Source organism: Eumetopias jubatus, unplaced genomic scaffold (assembly GCF_037043125.1).
Source record: "Eumetopias jubatus isolate StellerSeaLion01/CBP00866 unplaced genomic scaffold, mEumJub1_p1.0 scaffold_10, whole genome shotgun sequence".
Taxonomy (NCBI): Eukaryota; Metazoa; Chordata; class Mammalia; order Carnivora; family Otariidae; genus Eumetopias; species Eumetopias jubatus.
Genome location: NW_028274816.1, coordinates 21,413,197 through 21,426,526, shown reverse-complemented (window position 1 = coordinate 21,426,526; position 13,330 = coordinate 21,413,197). Strand labels below are relative to the sequence as shown.

Below are 13,330 nucleotides of genomic sequence, written 5' to 3'. Positions count from 1 at the left end.
TAAATAAATAAAATATTAAAAAAATTTTGAAAGGTGTAATTAGATTTCTGGATTTCTATCCTTTGATGCATTTACCAGCTTTATGACCGAGGGAAAGGCATTTCATTTCTCTAAGCTTCAGTAAACTCAAATGTAAAATGGGCATAGTAGTAATACCTACTTTATAAGACTGCTGTAAAGATTAAGTAACATATAAAACATGCTTAAGCATATTAACGGACAGCATTCAGTAAGTGCTACCTATTATTTTACAAGCATTTACAGATATATCAAATTTACACATCTAACTAAATATCATTACACGTTCCTACGGTATCCTTAGAATATACCATATAAGCTTGAGGTACCTGCACAAGAACACTGTTCCCAACTCCCAAGGGCTTTCTGTTGTTTAGTTAGCTACCAACTGGGGCACATATACTGCTAACAGATTACTCCTGTCCTGTACATTCATTCACTTTTTCATTCATTCTACAAATGCTTGAGTCTTTATTATGTCCAAGTCACTGTGCTAAGGTGCCATGGATTCAATGTGAGGGAACAATGGTGCTTCTCCTCACAGTCTGGTCTAGTGGGGCGGGCAGACGATGAACAAATAATTACAAAAAAATCAATATATAAATGTCAGCTGTGATTCAGTATCGTAGAGGAATATTACATGGTGAAATAAGAGCATATAACATGAAATGTGATCTAATTCCCTAAGGAAGTTATTAGCCACTAATGTGTATTCTAGCAATGGTCACAGATTTTTATTTCATTAAAAGAAAAAAGTATTATTACTAATAATTGTAGTAAAATAAGCCAAGAGAGATTTGGTAGCTCTCCGCTTTCTAACTCCAGCTTCTGTCTTGGTCCTTTCTAGCAAGATGTGAAATGTATGTGAACAGTTTGCACTTTAATCTGAAAGACGATTGGCAATGACCAGCGTTATCCTTAACTAACACCTACCCCCTTCAAGGGCAGCATAAAGGGCAACTCCTGATAAAACGATACACTCACCCATAAAGTATGCTCAAGATGGCTAGGGACAACTAATTCTATCCAGTCTCAGATAGCAGTGGGAGCAGCTGTAAACACTCTCGTCCCTGCCAGCTACTTGTTATACTGTGGTCTTAACCACGATCTGCACAAAGGAGTCAGGTGGGGTCATCATAAAATGTGGGTGTAGTGAAACCCATGTGGCAAATAAAGACTTTGCAGTCCTGTCATGGAGCATATATAGAATATTCTGACCATTCTTGCTGCAGTGATTTTGTCTTTATTATATTGCCTAAATCTACAACTATATTTATTTTATGGTTTGGTAATACCTTTCTGCAGCAATGAATTTAAAAACTGGAAATGCCTGTTTTATGAAAAATTAAGAATTAAATTCATTTCCAAGAAAGTTGATGATGGAACACGTAATTTGCACAAAATAACGACATTTACTATTCTCTGTGAGGACCAGAATGGTATCACTGATCACATGAAAACCAAAAGAAATAAACTGCTGAAGAAGCATCAACATATACTTCAAAGGCGACAATTTAACATGAGCAGCTGCAACCGGTACATTTAATATCACTCTGCAAAACACAACTTCATTTAAATCAAGTGATTTAATTCACTGACAAATGACAAGTGATTCAATTCATATTATCATACACATATAAAAAGCAAAGCTGTTTATATGCTGATTTCATTAACAAAAACCTTGCAGACAGCTAAGGGACATCAGTTTTACCTCAGTGTCATCAGGGATGTCAAATAGAAAATCTGTGAATTCAAATAATGGTTTAATTTTTCTAACTTGATCATAGAACCAAAATTAAACTTTTAAAAAGTCATTACATTAAAAGTGAAACTTTTCTTTTTTAAGATTTTTAAGTAATCTCTACACCAAACATGGGGCCCTAACTCACAACCCCGAGATCAAGAGTCAGGTGTTCCAATGACTGAGCCAGCCAGGCCCCTGAAACATCTTTTTTTGTGACTGCCAAAGCAAATTAATTTAAAAAGTACAACAGTGAAGATAAAATTATTCCCTTATATTGATAATACAAATGCTGGTGGAGCACACACTGTATAAAAATTAACATTCCCAGGGCGCCTGACTGGCTTAGTCAGTTAAGTGTCTGACTCTTGATTTCAGCTCAGGTCATGACCACAGGGTTGTGAGATCCAGCCCCAAGTCAGGCTCCATGCCCAGCATGGAGCTTCCTTCTGATTCTCTCTCCCTCTGCCCTTCCCTGCTCACCTGTGCTCTCTTAAAAAGAAGAAAAAAAGAAAAAAAAAGTAACATTCTCAGTGAATTTTTAAAAACAATGAAACAGAAGGGCGCCTGGGTAGCTCAGTCAGTTGAGCCTCTGGCTCTTGGTTTTGGCTTGGGTCATGATCTCCCAGTTGTGCGCCTGGAATCGAGCCTGGGCTCCGTGCTCAGCAAGGAGTCGGCTTGGGATTCTCTTTCTCTCCCTCTGCCCCTTTCCCCACCCTCAAGCACAGCGGCAATCTCTCAAATAAATAAATAAAATCTTTAAAAACCTATGAAATAGAAATTTCTGAGGAACAAGATGTGACACATGTAATTCATAACTGTATTCAAAGATAGTTTGCCAATCATTTAGAAGTTATAGTTGCATAAATTAGAAATCTATTTATGTATCTACAAAGTAACAGAACTATAAAATGTGACAAAGCTGATGCTGAATATAAAAAATTCATCAGGACAGTACACCCATACCTTGGATTTTAGAAAACTGAGCCTTTGAAGTACTACTCTGAAATCAATATAGGTCCTACAATGGCACTGACCTTTCTATGGTAAATGAGTCCTCAGTTACACCTTGTTCAAAATTAGTTGGAAATCTCTGATTAAAGTATCCAATGGCGAAGTGCCAAAAATCTTTAAGCTTTTAGAGTTACAATTATTGAAAGCCAAAAGCATAAAGACATTGAATTTTATCCTTACAAATTACAGAAAATAAATTGAATGATGAAAATATAATCAGCAAACATGAGTTAATTACTTCTACAATTACATTCAGAATTATATTCATTTGTGGCAAACTTGTAAAACATTTTATTATTGTAGTATATTATATATACAAAAGTGTACACTTATATTAAGGCTTTCCTGTCCAGTATGGTAGCAACTAGCCACATGTGACTACTGAACACTTGAAATGTGGCTAGTCTGTGGATGCCTGGGTGTCTCAGTAGGTTGAGTGTCCGACTCTTGGTTTTGGCTCAGGTCATGATCTAGGGTCACGAGATCGAGTCCCACATTGGCATCCTCACTCAGCAGGGGTTCTGCTCGATGACTCTCTCCCTCTGCCCCTCCCTGTTTGCTCTCTCTCTCTCAAACAAATAAATCTTAAAAAAAAGAAAAAAGAAAATTGTGGCTAGTCGGAGTCTGTAAATGAAATTTACTGGATTTCAGGTACTTGTTACAAAGAAAAAAATGTGAAACATCTCAGTAAATGTTTATATTCATTTTATGTTCAAGTATGATATTTTGGATATACTGGGTTAAACAAAATATAATATAAAAATTAAATAACTGCTTTTTATTTTTTTAATGTGGCTTCTAGAAAAACTTGTATTATGTGGTTCATACCTGAATTCTACTGGGCAGCACTGTCCTAAACTGAACCTTCCATGTAACTAGAATCCATAGGAAGAAACAGAACACTAACAGCATCTCACAAGTATCCTTCTGCCCCATTCCAGTACCTAGCCTCCTCTCTCAGGGATAAGCCATTATCCTTATTTCTAAAAGCACTTGATTAGTTTTGCCCATTTCTTTACTTTCAGATGAATGGATTCATACAGCATGTACTTTTTGGATACAATCAATATATTTTTGAAACCCATCCATACTGGTGTGCAAGCTGTAGTTTTTTATTATCACTGTATTTCTTTGTGTGAGTGAGCAATTTATTCATCCTACTGTTAATTGGCAATTGAGCAGTTTGCAGTTTCTGGCTATAATGCTGCTACAAATGCCCAGTACATTTCTCTGGATGAATATACTTATTCAATCCCTTTGTATACCATGACTTAGACTAGAACTGCTGGATCACAGGTATATGTCATTTGCAGTTTTAGTATGTATTGTCAATTTTCCAAATGTGTCAATTTTACATAACCATCACACAAACTACTGTTCCATACCCTTGTCAACGTTTGGTGAAAAGTACTCTGAACAAAGGCAAAAGCACAATGCAGGTGAAAATACATCAGCTGAAATACTTACAAACTTCAGTTAAAATGGAATTGTAACCATACTGTTTATCTCTTACCTTACCAGGTACCAGGTACCTCAGTGTCTGTTAGTGAATACCATCCTCATATAGCAGAGAAAGAGAATGAGCAAGCTCTCTTGTGTATCTCTTATCAGGACACTAATCCTACCATATCAGGGCCCCACTCTTAGGACTTCATTTAACCTTAACTAACCTCCCTCCAAGTACAGTCACACTGGGGGTTGAGGCTCTAACATATGAATTTGGGGGAACACAAATATTCAGTCCGTAACAGATTTAAGCAGTGGGGTTAGGATTCACAATTATATGACAACAAAGCCCCTATTCCTAACTTCTACATATCTTACAGATGATTCTGGGATAGGGAAGGTTATACAGAAGTACTCATTGCTGATTGAATGTTTGGAGTCCCCTGCTTTAAAATTTTTACATTATGTAAGACCTATTATTATATTAGTTTATTATCACAACAGATGGTACTAACTTTGTAGTGATAAAGCTCAATTTATAGACTGGGGAAACAAGACCTGGAAAAATCTAAGTATGGAAGATACTGTGGGTTAAACTTAAAACTTTTATCTATCATTTTAATAAACTATTTCAGTTTTAGAAATCAATTAAGTCTGAAATTTTACTTTATATAAATTTAATCTGCTGTATCACTTCTCACAGAAACAGCCTTCTAAATTGAGGATTATTTACTATTTTTCTGAAAGAGTTGGTAACTCCTTATCTTTGTGGAAATCAAGGTAGCAGGGATTCTTTCTTAAGAACTTTAATTTTGTTGCTTATTTATTTACTTATTTTAAAGTAATCTCTATACCCAACATGGGGCTTGAGCTCACAACCCTGAGATCAACAGTCACATGCTCTACCAACTGAGCCAGCCAGGCACCCCAAGAATTTTAATTTTTTACTAGGAAGGTTTTGGGTTTTGATTTTGATAAGAAAATTCTCATGTTTCCATATGTGGAGAGCATAGAAGAGACAACAGAAAGAAACAACAAAAAAAGTTTTATTCTTGTCATTATTTTAACTTTATTGAGAGGATGAATATAAAACAATCAAAAGAAATCAACACCTACTAACAAACAGATATTCTTACATGTTCTTTTTAGCATTTTGAAAGTCATTATCATCCCACTACCTTCTGGCTTCCATAATTTCAAAAGACAAATCAGCTGTTAATCTTACTGTGGCTCTCTTGCATGTGTTGAGTCCTTTTTATTGCTGCTTTCGAGATTCTTTGTTTTTTAAAATCTGACTGTGATGCATCTAGGTGTGGATTTGTTTTTATCCTACTTCAAGTTCACTGAACTTCCTGGATATGGAGAGGAATATTTTCAATCAATTTGGAAGTTTTCATCAGTTATTATTTCTTAAAATAAACTTTCTGCCTCTCTCTTCTCCTTCTGGAACTTCCATTACCTACACATGTTGGTATGCATGCTGGTGTTCCATAGTCTCTACGACTGCTTTGTTTTTCTTTCTGGTCTTCAGACTGGATAATTTCTATTAATCTATGTTCAAATTCACTAACTTCTTTCTTCTGCCAGCTCAAATCTGCTGTTAAGTGATCTCTATTGATATTCTCCATTTGATAAGTCATTCTCATTTTAATTTTCCTTTAATTATTTAAAGGAAGAATTTTCCTTTAACTCTTTGAACATACTGATAAATAACTGCTTTTAAGCCTTTGTCACTAAGAACAAATAATTGGGCTCCCTCAAAGGTAGTTTCTTTTTTTTTTTTTTAAGATTTTATTTATTTGACAGAGAGAGTGTGCACAAGCAGGGGAAGTGGCAGTCAGAGGGAGAGGGAGAAGCAGGCTTCCCGCTGAGCAGGGAGCCCAATGCAGGATTCAAAGGACCCTGGAATCATGACCTGAGCCAAAGGCAGCCACTTAACCAACTAAGCCACCCAGGCCGCCGAAAGTGGAACATTTTTAAATAATATGCTGTAGCAACTCTGAATTCTGACTCCAGTCTCCACTGTGTTGTTGCTATTTTTATCTGTCCGTTTAGTGACTTACCTAGACTTTTTTTTTTTAACCTGGACTAATTCTGTAGAATTTGTTTCCCCAGTAATGTGCAGCCTCTGGTGTCGCTGCTTAGTTTTGTTTTCTTTTTAGGCCTAGCTTTCTAGGCCTATGCCCTGGGTCAGCATAACTTAGTGGTCAGCCAATGACTGTTCAGGGGTTTTGCTTAAACACCTTGAGCCAGAAGGCTTGTCTTTTGTCATTGGATCTGTGTGCAGCTTGAATACTTTCAAAGTGCAGGGAGTTTATCACTCTACCCTGTGTACACTAGTAGCTTGCAAGAGCCCACTTTGTTTTCTCCTGAGCAGGTGCAGCCTCACACATGCACAGTCTTCTGGACCATGAGAAGTATTTGTGATTTTAACAGGGCCCACTTTAGCAGCCTGTTTCCCTAGATCTCTCTGCAAATTTCTGGCTAGTCTGCCATTTTGTTGCTTCCCACAACATTTGCCTTCCTGGAGGGTTTGCCAGAATCCTCTATGGTTTTTGATAACATCCCTGGGCAAGGATTTTTTCAAATGTTGCCCTAAATAAAGTCAGCTCCTTCTGACAGGATGGTAGAGCTGCCAGTCTTCATGGCTTGTCCTGCCTGCCTAAACTGAGAGGCCACAGAACTAAGGGAAGAGATGGAAGTGCTCCCTACTGACTAAAATGCCACAGACTGTCAGGTTCTTACTGAAATTCAACTTCTCAATGTATGGCCTTCGGTTAATTTCCAGAGACTTAAAAAAAAATTTTTTTAAACAATTTTGTCCAGTTTAATCGCTGCTTTTCGGGGAGAGGATTTGTCAAATTCCTCACCGAGCCACTCCAGAAATGTTACATTTTACTTTGAACTGTTTCTCCCTCCTGATAATGTTCTAAAGATCAAGAAAAAATATTAAAAAGAACCACTGAGTGGACTCTGAAGTGCCCCACTGAGCAGACAGGAATAATCCAATGAAATTTAGAACCACTGAAAGAAAAATTTTCCCCAAACCAGGACCAGAATGGGTCTCAACATCTATCTTCAGAATTCCTCAATACTACTTGAACATAAGACTTTTTATACTTACTCTTAAAGATGGGATAAAATAGATGCACAGATGAAGGCAAGATTAGAGGTACAGAAAGAGACCATGTCGGTAGAGCCTGATGTCACCCTACCTGGGCTCGCTCCTCATCAAACTCCAGGCAGCCCATACCATCCAGTCTCTGGAGGTCAATCCAGCCTTTCCAAATAACACAGACTCCATTCAGAATCATAGGAGCCTTCAAATACACCTAAGACACAGAAAAAAAGGATGAAAACCAATGATAAGCCATCACACACATAAGAAATGAAGAACAAGCTTACTGAGGAAACCTGTGGTTTTCCTAGGGGAAAAAAAAAAGATGAATACAATTATAGAATTAAGAATTGTAGGGGCAGGGGCTCCTGGGTGGCTCAGATGGTTAAGCGTCTGCCTTCGGCTCAGGTCATGATCCCAGGGTCCTGGGATTGAGTCCCGCATCGGGCTCCCTGCTAGGCGGGGAGCCTATTTCTCCCTCTGCCTCTGCCTCTCTCTCTGACTCTCATGAATAAATAAATAAAACTTAAAAAAAAAAAAAGAATTGTAGGGGCATGTGGGTGGCTCAGTCAGTTGAGCGTCCAACTCTTGGTTTCTGTGCAGGTAATGATCTCAGGGTTGTGGGCGTGAGCAGTGCGTTGGGCTCCAGGCTCAGCAGACAGTCGGCTTGGGATTCTCTCTCTACCCCTCTGCCCCTCCTCCCTCACTCGCTCACACACATTCTCTCTCTAAAATAAATAAAGAAATCTTAAAAAAAAATTGTAGGAAAGTATATCAACCATAGCCTCTGACCAAATTCTGTAAGTTAAGTTAATCTGGTTTACCAGGACTTTATTTCTAATCACCATTCTTTCAAATTGGTTTTATTTATTTATTTTTTAAGATCTTATTTATTTGAGAGACAGAATGAGTGAGAAGAGACACAGAGCACAAGCTCAGGGAGAGGCAGGGTGACAGGCAGACTCCCTCCTGGGCAGGGAGCTTGACACGGGGCTTGATCCCAGGACTCTGGGATCATGACCTGAGCTGAAAGCAGACACTTAACTGACTGAACCACCCAGGTGCCCCTCAAATTAGTTTTAAAAAAAAAGTTATGCCGATTTTATAAAAACTATAGTAAAATGATACTTGCAGTAGATATCATTGTTCTTCCAGCTGAAGCTAGGACAATCAAGTACTCTGCCTTGATTTTTGAACCTTGCGCAAAAAGACAGAAAGATGGAAAACTGGAATTCACCAGCCCCTAAAGACAGTACACACAGTTTCCCTCTATTTGGATACCCAGAGCTACCCAGGGTTAGGCTCTTCATACTTACCTTGACTTTTATAAGCTACCTCATAGCTTCCTGTAAAGTAATGCTGCCTTTTTTTTTTTTTAACTTCAGTTGGCCAGAGTTGATTTCTACTGCTTTTTAACCAGAGAAACTTAACTGATATAACATTTATTTATTCACCATTATTTGTCAAGTAAATATAAATAATTCTGGAGCAAAATCACTTTAGGTATGATTTGTAAATTCAGACCAGTTTCATTTTCAATCACTAAATTCCCGTAGTACCTGAAAGTATAACTGTTCTCAAGAGCCATTAAGGATCCATCAAGGAAGGAAAGGTGCACATGCTATCACCTTAAGGTGAAAATTTATTGTAAGAAATGTAAAAAATTTATTATAATTCTCCCCCCGTCCCAATACTGCACTATCCTAATAGTAACTTTAGGAAAAAAAAAAAGTCTTCTCTACCTCATTTAACATGGATTTCAGGATAAAAATCAGCATAGATTTTTTTCATTTAATGCCTTAATAAGATTTTTTAAATGCAGAGAAAGCAGGACTTCCATGACTCTTCAAAATATCAAATATATCTTTATAAATAAGGTTCTTCATTTGTACCAAATATATTTTATTTGGATAATCCAAGTGCTTCTGTGAGCTAAAATTAGCATTATTTATTACCTGTAATTATAGAAAATTAAGATAGTCTTCATTTTGAGGAAAAAGTTGGAAGCATTACCTTTTTCTTTATTCAATTCATCAGCTCCTTCAACAATCTTGGGACATTCTTGTTTTTAGAGAGGTTTAATAAGAATAATTGACTGTCAATAATTACCAATATGCTCAAAAATCACAACTGAGACACTTGTAAAATAAAACCTACAGGATTCATGCCATCTTAGTACACATTTTTGTCATTCCCCTCTACTACTAAACATAACCTCTTTTCCTGGTAAAAGGCTCCACACTGAACTAATTTCTATTTATAATGGGGAAAAAGCCCAAAACATAAGGTTCCATTTCTCCTCCCATTTGGACCAAGGGAAATAGTCTACAGTTATAGCTGAAACCGTTTAACCACACATTTCCTTCTGTTCTGATAAGTGCTCATTCTCTTCCACATTTAAAACTTGAATTTAAAACTCCACTAATGTGTACCTCGTCAAACAAGTGACTATGACGATATCATTTTTGACACCTTACAAAACCTAAAAACAATACCCCTCCTCGCTGCCTATCCATATAACTCCACTTAACACATCTTCTAATCAAGATCTCCACCTACTCTTTCTAGCAGGGGTAGGGTGCCACACAGTGAGGAGTGTAACATTTCACCTACCAAGTACTTCATTATTTTAAATTCTCACACTGATCATGAAGAGAATTCTTTGATTCTACCTTCATGATCAGATTCTATGTTTTTCATCAGTGATTTTTATCATTTAGAATCAATGATTCCATAATCTAGTTTATTCACATTAGTTCTATAATCAAAAATATTTTCCTAATAAAATTACTGAATTTTTTAAAAGCCCATTCATTACTTCTTTAAAGTTCTCTCATGACAAAGAAAACCACTGATTTTTTGAAGATTTTACTTATTTGACAGAGAGAGAGAGAGAGAGAGAGAGGGAGAGAGAGAAAACGCACAAGCAGGGGGAGCGGCAGGCAGAGGGAGAGAGAGAAGCAGGCTCTCCGCTAAGCAGGGAGCCCAATGTGGGGCTCACTCCCAGGACCCTGGAATCATGACCTGAGCCAAAGGCAGACGCTTAACTGACTGAGCTACCCAGGCGTTCCAACTACTTACCTGTTTTGGGAAACTCCTAAATGGATTCAGAAAATGACTACAGTTCTTAGTCAAGGCTAGTGCCTGGAATCATAATGTAAAATAGTATTTAGATGATCCTGGTGATTTATTTAGATGTTCACATTCAAATAAATAGTTTTATGTGTAGATCTTCAAATGTTTGGCATTTTCATACATTCATGAATACCTAACCTCAAAGTATGAAGAAAATAAAATTCTGTCTCTTAACAGTTTGGCATTTTGTAATGTAATTTAATAATGTCATTTAAACACTAAGATAACTTTCACTTAAAATAATTATTTCCAACAGTGAAAAGAAAATGTATTATTAGAATGTGACCTTGGGATTAAACCCATTGTCCTTGAACAATTAAATATTTTCTACAAAATATATTCTATAAAGCCTTTAAAACAGATTCAGCTAATCACACACAAAATAAGCAAAAAGCCTGCTTATGTTTCCAAAAGTAAAGTATCAGAGAATGTGAGACTTCACAGAAAGTTAAAAGTGAATACAGCCCCACATTCTGTGTTCTTGTGGAAATAAGGTAAAAGTTAGTATTACATAATTTTTATTCACATCAAGCTCTATTTATCAGTAAGTGCGATGTTATAGTCAATCCAAATTATACATAGTATCGCCTTATTTTCACATTCTGGAGCTTTAAGTACATCATCACAGCAGCAGAGCTTCAGCAAGAACATGCATGTACTGTCAACTGTGGCATTATCCACACACTGGGATACTATTCAGCTATAAAAAGGAATAAAGTACTGATACATGCTATAATGGATGAATCTTGAAAACATCATGCTAAGTGAAAAGAAACCAGAAAAAGGCCACATATTACAGGATTCCATTTATTTGTAATGTCCAGAACAGGCAAATACAGAGAGAAAAAGAAAGGACAGTAGTGATTGCCAAGGACTGAGGGCATGGGGGGAATGAGTGATTGCTAATGGTACAGGATTTCTTTCTGGGGTGATGAAAATGTTTTGGAATTCGAAGAGTACTAATGGTTGTACAGCTCTGTGAATATACTAAAAATCCCTGAACTGTACACTCTAAAAGCATGAATTTTAGGGTATATGAATTTTATCTCAATAAAGCTATTACAAAAATATCTATAATAACTTTTTTGTTACAAAGGTGATATCTGTAAGATATAGAAATGGATTTTTTTTTTTTTTATAGAAATGGATTTCTGAGTAGGCAGTTGCATATGGGATTCTAGCACTCTGAGAAGATATGGCCTGATGATACAAATCTGGCAGCCATCAATCATACAGTGGTATTTAAATCGAAGAGAGAGGAAGAGATTCCCCACACAATAAGTAGGAGAAAGGAAGGGGGCCCAGGAAGAACTCTGAGGAAATCCAACGTTTATATGCTGGGTAGAAGAAAAGAACCCAGCAAAGCCGGCCCGCTATGAACAGTCAGTGAGGAGAGAGAAAAACATTTAAGGAACCTAGTGGCTAAAGATTAAGTTATAGGCCCCCAAGTAAAAACTTCCCCTTTGTTGGATGCATCAGATATCTAAGTATTATGTTACAGGATCTCAGGTCGCTCATAACTTTTAGCAATGTTTTTATTTAAGGTAGGAGTTCTTAGTCTGTGGAGTTCAAAGAACATATGGGAGTTTGGATTTATGGCTAAGTTTCAAAAAGACTAGAAACATCTTGAAATTCTATGTAAAAATGTATGTGTTTGTTTGAGTCCATGTGTATTTTTCTACAGAAGTTCATTACTTTCATCAGATTCTCAAAAGGGTGTGTACAAAGCAAAAAGGATTCAATCATGGCAGTAAAAACTTCGTTCTTCCTCTTCCCTCATAGGCACCAAGATCTTTGTAGCACAGAGCCTGTGAGATGATAAATACCTTGCATTTAGTAAATGGACCCAACTTCCTAAATAGGTAAAAATTAGTTAACCTGTGTTTTGAAACGTAAATGTCAGAGAAAGGGTATGAGAGAACCCAGCCCTCTCATTTATCAACTTACACAAAACAGTTCTATCTCTGATATCTTGAGTCTGGAGTCTACTTATTCTGAGAATATCTAAATTTGGAATAAGAAGTGGCAACCTCAATTGTCCTTTCTTCTACAATACTATATATTTATAGACGTTTAGTGTTTCCAGTTCCTAGGTAGCTGTGCTGGGAATAGAAATTGAGGATACAACCGAAAGCAGAAAGAGCTATCTTTTCTGAGCAGTTCTAAAGAAAATAATTTCAAGGTAATTAAAACAAAAAAACAGTAGATTTGCAAACAACACTCCCATGCACAGGAGTGCTAAGCCATAAAATCAATATAGACAGCAACTGTCTAAAGCTATTAACAAAAACAGAAACAGTACTTCACCGTCAAAAACCCATTTCTATTGGAAAGACTATTTCACTTCTCTGTAATGAATTTCTAGAGCTTAAACACTTGTGACTCTAATCTAGAAATTAAGTTATTAGAGAAAACAGTAATAGAGAATAACCAGCCTCTTAGCAGTAAATATTTGAATAATGATTAACCAAAGACCAGAAATAGAGCTGGAATTTAGAAATGGTTTCTTGTAGCTTCTCTCTAATTTCAATTTAAAAAGATCCACCTACCCAACAAACGTTTACTACCTATCATTTTGTGTAGGGTATTATCATCCAAGGCAGTGGGACTATACCAGGAATTTTAAAAAGGTGTACATCCTACCACCCAAAAAAGATTCCCACATCAGTTAACAGTCTTTAATGAGGAAGAGCTGAATACATAAAAAAAGAACTGTAAGAATTAAAATCGAATTCACTCCTTACATTTAAGTAGGACTCACTTAACTCTGAAGGTTAATGGAATGTACAAATGATAGTAAAATTGTAAGAAGTCTGAATCCATCAGCTTTCCAACCTTCTTTTAAAGACTACAGTTCT

At 36.6% G+C, this 13,330-nt stretch overlaps 1 protein-coding gene and 1 non-coding gene across 3 annotated transcripts in view; both read right to left on the bottom strand.

The window, feature by feature from the left end:
• CBFB (core-binding factor subunit beta) overlaps positions 1-13,330 on the bottom strand; it is a 55,875-nt gene that overhangs the window by 16,788 nt on the left and 25,757 nt on the right. For both annotated transcript variants that reach the window (XM_028094707.2, XM_028094698.2), the window contains exon 4: positions 7,435-7,551. In XM_028094707.2, the coding sequence (XP_027950508.1) occupies positions 7,435-7,551 (117 nt within the window). The remainder of the gene's footprint in view (positions 1-7,434; positions 7,552-13,330) is intronic.
• TRNAN-GUU (transfer RNA asparagine (anticodon GUU)) lies at positions 5,071-5,143 on the bottom strand. The gene has a single exon. It is a non-coding gene; the product is annotated as a tRNA-Asn (tRNA).